Source organism: Trypanosoma rangeli, assembly GCF_003719475.1.
Source record: "Trypanosoma rangeli strain AM80 chromosome Unknown Tra_15.4_contig_00122, whole genome shotgun sequence".
In the NCBI taxonomy this organism is placed as follows: domain Eukaryota; phylum Euglenozoa; class Kinetoplastea; order Trypanosomatida; family Trypanosomatidae; genus Trypanosoma; species Trypanosoma rangeli.
In genome coordinates this window covers 11841-17294 of record NW_021705867.1, presented here as the reverse complement: position 1 = coordinate 17294, position 5454 = coordinate 11841, and the positions used below count along the sequence as shown (strand labels likewise).

Sequence of the window (5454 nt, the reverse complement as noted above, 5' to 3'; positions counted from 1 at the left end):
CCGGGAACGCGTGCAAGAGTGGGTGGGGCTTCTCACAAAGGTGGGGATGTAAAGAAAGAAGCGCTGCGGAGGCTACATGCATGGACTTTCATTCGTATACGCAGCGCACTATACTCCCACTTGCGATCGTACACGTCCCGGCAGCTGCGACTCCTTCAGAACCAAAAGCTGATACATGAAAAGAGAGGAAGGGCGATTTTAAATCTTCTACCCCGCTCACAGAAACGAAAAACCGGGAATAACAAAGGAGGATATATATATATATATATATATGAGTGCAGAAACGGATGTTTTTTTTTTCTTTGGCAGCGCTTATTTCGTTTTCCGTTTTTTTTTATTGCTTTTACTTTGCCCGCTTCCTTCCACTGGTTTCTCCATCCTGATGGTTGTGTTATTTCTTTCTCCTCTGCGTCTCCCGCTCTGTGCGCGTAATGTTTTGTATTGCGGAATTGCTTCTTTTACTTCAGAATACCTCGTGTCTCTTTCGGGACATCTTTCACGTTTCTTACACCCTTCATCCCTCCCTTCTGTTTATCCTTTATCCCATCCCTCTTCCTTCCCTTTTCTCCATGTGAAAGAAAAAAAAAACGTGGGGAAGAGTGAAAGAAAGTGGCTGTCTGTGCGTGCGTGCTTCGAGGCAGTTTTTTGTTTTTTTTACCTCACATAAACGTAAATGTGTGCATGCATACTTGGTTTGTATGTGCGTGTGCCGTGAGGTGAGAATGGCAAGCATGACAAGTGTGAAGGAAAGAAGAGCACGAGAGGGTGGAGCGAGAGACACAGGGGAAGTCAGACAACGACTAAATATTTACACATGTATGTGGGACGTTGAAGGAAGCTATGTCAGGTGGAAGAGATGCAGTGCGAAGAGAAGGAAATGGAACAACAAAAGTGCTAGGAAAGGAAAGGAAAGGAAGAGGAAAATATAGCACACTAACGATAATAATGCTGTGAAAAAAAAATGAAAAAAAAATGAGGCAGAAAGGAAGAACGACATGTATACATTTATAACATTATATAACGGCAAACACAACTGGATTGGGGATCTCTCAGACCGACGGGTGCTCTTCTGGACTCACCATCTCCCTCTCCCTTCTTTGGCTCCCCCTCTCCCCTCCTCTTCACTTTCCCTTGTGTCTGATCCCACTTGTGTGCATGCATGGAGGGATGAAAAAAGTATTTATTTATGCACACATGTGTGTCTCACTTGTAGGCTTTATAAAACACAAAACAGAAGATCGACTGAAACATGTCGTAAAAGGTGAGAACGAGAGGGTAACTTGACAGAAAGAGGAGGAATGACTAATAAACACTAAACAATTATGAAACAGGGGACGCGGAAGGAAGGATGAAAGGGGAAACTGAAAAAAAACAAAAACGGGCACAAGGTTACGACGTGTATATGTGCCTGCGTCGATATATGTTTTTTCTCTTCTTTCTCCTGTGCTTTTTTCTCTGCAGGTGTATATGCGTGTGTGTTTGTTTGTGCGAAGAGAGGGAGAGAGGTTTGCGGGGTGGTTGGGACCCTTAATGAGGGCGGAGGAAAAGAGCAACGTGTTTGAGAAGTAAAACCCGAAGAAAGAAAAAAAAATATAAATAAAGTAAAAATTAAAATAAAAATTAATTGAGATTTTGGTCTGTGTTCGACGGTTTCTGCGTGGTGTACACTGAGAGAACCGAGAACCCACTCCAAAAGAAAAAAAAAAAGAAGGGCATGCATAATACAGACCAATCCCAATAAAAAAAAAAAAGGAAAACTTTGTGTTCCCTTTAAGTGAAGGCTCTCCATGCTCTCTAAGCAGGCAATGACGCACACACTGTGTGTGCGTATTTACCCTTTGGCCATGCTGGTCTCGCTGATGAGACCACTGCCGTCAATGTTATGCGCGGGTTTTGATGCATTGTTTGGTCTTTTTTTTTCTTTTTATTGTTCTTGACTTTGCTATCGGATGATTCGTATACCGCGTGTCTACCTGTAGAAGGAGTGGTGCTTACTCTTCCTTCCGGAGGCAAAGATAAAAAAGGGTGATTTTGTCTCTGCGTCCGGAACCCACACTGAAGGTGAGTGAGTAGGTTTTGTGAGGTTTATTGGGCGGAACATAAGTAGTGGTATTACAACGGGGAACAAACTGCGTGGCGGGCGCCCTCAATAGATTTAACTGAAGTTGGAGAAGAAGGTTGGCGATGATGTTTATGGTTCTGCGTTGCTTTTTCACATCCATTATGTTTAATATGGGTATGGTCTACGCCGTCTTTCTTTCGCTGCGGGTGCCCAGTGGTGTAGTGGCAGAGAAGGAATGCACCAATGAACTGCAGGACAAGGCCAGTATTTCACCCTATGCACTGAAACTATGGATTATGATCACATTTTTTGCGTCCTTCTCATATCTGGGCGCAGATAACCTTCCTCTGTTTCTGGAGGCCCGTGTTATTTCCATATGGATTCTTCTTCTCTTGCCGCCCGTATCGCAGAGTAAAGTGTATGACAGTGCGTTTGAACCTGTTTTAGAAAATACATGGAAATACATCATGGAGTTTGAGGGCAAACGGGCGTTTGCACGCAGCGCTGCAATATTAGCGTTACGTGGGTGCATATGGATGGGAGTTTGCATTGCGAGGGTCATTATGCGCTACTGGGATATGGAAGGGGATGCCATCCTTCACGTCCTGGAGAGTTTGCAACACGCTTCTCGATGCCTGCAGGACACGGCGGTGAGACGACCAGAAACTCTTACTTTCTCCGATTCTTCATCCCTTGTTCTTCTGGGACCGACGTCGTTATAATATATGCACGTATGCATACCTTTTGTGGTTTAGTCTTTGTTGGAAGACTGGAGTGGTGGAAAGCAAATGATTGGAAGGTGTGTGCATGTGTGTGTGTTCATCCCTTTATTTTGTGTCTCGATCTGTTTACATGCAACGGGAAGACATTTTTTTGTTGTAGTTTCATTACTTTGAGAAGAACTTCGTTGCATTTATTGTTTTTGTGGCTATTTTTAATGTCTGCTTGTTTTTGGGTTATTCCTTCGTTTTGACTTGCTTTTTGCCATCCTGCGGAGAACTTCTTCGTGAACTCGTCTCTCAGTGTACCTCGTTTCCTTTATTACTCCCCCCACCCCATTCCCCGCGTTACTGTTGTGACCTCCTCGAGGAAGCGGCCGCAGTGGTGTGGTTAAGGGTGTTTCCCTGTGGGGTTTCGGAACAAGTGGCACGACCAGTCGTCGCACGACTGTACGCAACGAACCAAGCGGCGCTGATCACTAAAGAGGGTGAGAGGGAGAGCGGGTGCGAGAGCTGTAGAGGGGGAGCGGTAGTAGAACGAGAAAAGTAACGCAACGCAAAGTAGATCTGTAAAAAATTAAAAATGAATCGTCACAAGAAGTTTTACTCCACGCTTAGGGATAAAATGTGCGGCGATGATTACGATGACTATTACGAGGAGGAAGAAGACAACTTCTACGACGAGGAGGACCTGCAATATATTGTGCAGGCGGGCGCCATCCCGGCACAACCTGTAAAAGTGTCTGCCACTGCGGGGTGCAGTGCTACTCAGGGGGCGTCATCAAAAGAAGTGGAGTTGACTTCGGGTAAGGACTACAATCTGTGCCCTGACGATTTGGACTACTCGCTCATCATTACGTTGCTTACAGAGTTCAAGAGAAAGTGGGGAGAATGCGCCTCGGTGCAGGCGCTTAAACTGGATCCCGCTTTGTGCGACATTGTCGACGCTTTTCGTGAACACAATTATGACGTTGACGAGGCTGTTGCATATATGGTGAGTAAGCTGACGGAGGAGCAGTCGAGGGTGGGGACGCAAAACCTGCCGCAATTGTCCTCACCTTTGCCTCACCCCGTAAATGTCGGGGTTCCTGCTTCGACGACGACGTCGACATCGACGGCTGGGCTGAAACCAGGCGGGCGCACCCTAAAACTTGGGAAAGGCAGCAAAAGTACAGACAAACCGACGATCAATGCATCTGAGGGGGTCACAAAGACGATGTCAACAATGGCGAGTGGTGCACATCGTACCGGTGGCATCTCAAAACTTAAAAAAAATAAGGTACAGGAGATCATGCCGGACCCAAACAAAAGAGATTGTACGTTTGTCATTGCAGGTCATGTGGATGCTGGAAAGAGTACAACGTTGGGGCATCTACTTCTTTTGCTGGGGAGAGTGTCACAGTCAGATGTAGACAGGAATGAGAGGAGTGCTCGTCAACTGAATAAGGAATCCTTTAAATATGCCTGGTTGCTCGATCAATCCGAAGAAGAGCGTAGACGTGGTGTTACAATTGATTCTGGATCTTATTGCTTTGAAACAGAGCATCGTCGGATTAATATTTTGGATGCCCCAGGTCACAAGGATTATGTTCTCAGTATGATTAGTAGCGCTACACAGGCGGATGCGGCACTTCTCGTTGTAACGGTTGCCCCCTCTGAATTTGAGGTTGGTTTGTCCCATGGAACAAAAGAACATCTTTTTATTTTAAAGACGCTGAGTGTTGGTCGATTGATTGTTGCTGTGAATAAGATGGATGCTGTGGACTATAGTAAAGACCGATATGACCACGTCGTATTGGAGTTGAAGCGTTTGCTGAAGCAGATACGCTTCAAAGAGGAGGCTATTGTTGGGTTTTGTCCTGTGAGTGGGATGCGGGGGACTAACCTTCTCACTGTGGATCACGCGGCAACCCCGTGGTACAAAGGGCCATCCTTGGTGCAGTTATTTGATCAATGCCCACTAGAAAACAGATTGTTGGATGCCCCCTTACGACTGAGCCTGCAAGACGTGCAAGGAGCACGACTCTTTTGTAAAGTGGAGAGTGGACGACTTTCAAAGGCGTCCAAGGTTCTTTTATTGCCAGCAGACGTCACGGTACACGTAAAAACTATAGTAAGGCCTACGACAGGTGAATTAGTAACTGCCGCTTTCGCGGGTGATGCGGTGGAACTTGACACAGACTCCTCACTTGTGGGGTTATTCCCTGGCTGTGTTGGTTGCCTCCCCACTGCCTCTATTCGCTGCTCTACAGACTTTGAGGCTCGGGTGCAGACCTTTGCCACGCTACAAAGTTCTATTCTTCCTGGGACATCCTTTACAATGGTGGTTCATGCCCTTACGGTGCCGGTGAAGGTGTTAGCACTGGTGTCGAAAATGGATTGTCGGGGAAACTGGTCAAAGGGCATGGTGAAGTGTATCCCAAAGGCCACGCAGGCGATCATTGTTTTTCGCGCAGCGTCCAAAATTGCCTTGGAGCCCGCCGAGGCATGCCGCGCTCTTGGACGTTTTCTTCTGCAGCAAGATGGCAACACAGTGGCAGGGGGTCTAGTGGAGAAGATGATGCTGTAAAGGACGTGGAAAGTCAAGGTGAAGGTCAGACAAGCCAACAAAACAAACTAAACACATACAAAGACGGAATTTAAACATGTTCTTTTTTTTTTTTGGGGGGGGGG

At 46.3% G+C, this 5454-nt stretch overlaps 2 protein-coding genes across 2 annotated transcripts, besides 4 other annotated features; both read left to right on the top strand.

The window, feature by feature from the left end:
• Positions 1-251: 251 nt before the first annotated feature.
• Positions 252-273: a microsatellite.
• Positions 274-871: 598 nt separating this feature from the next.
• Positions 872-923: a microsatellite.
• Positions 924-1074: 151 nt separating this feature from the next.
• Positions 1075-1132: a sequence feature (G-rich).
• A 450-nt stretch (positions 1133-1582) lies between these two features.
• Positions 1583-1624: a microsatellite.
• Positions 1625-2187: 563 nt separating this feature from the next.
• On the top strand, positions 2188-2784 carry TraAM80_04261 (uncharacterized protein; the record flags this gene model as incomplete). The annotated part of the gene is made up of 1 exon (XM_029381194.1): positions 2188-2784. One exon carries the CDS (start codon positions 2188-2190, stop codon positions 2782-2784), a length of 597 nt encoding a protein of 198 aa, XP_029238936.1.
• A 580-nt stretch (positions 2785-3364) lies between these two features.
• Positions 3365-5350, top strand: TraAM80_04260 (Hsp70 subfamily B suppressor 1; the record flags this gene model as incomplete). Its single annotated transcript, XM_029381193.1, has 1 exon — positions 3365-5350. The coding sequence occupies one exon, from the start codon at positions 3365-3367 to the stop codon at positions 5348-5350; it is 1986 nt and encodes a 661-aa protein (XP_029238935.1).
• Positions 5351-5454: the final 104 nt, after the last annotated feature.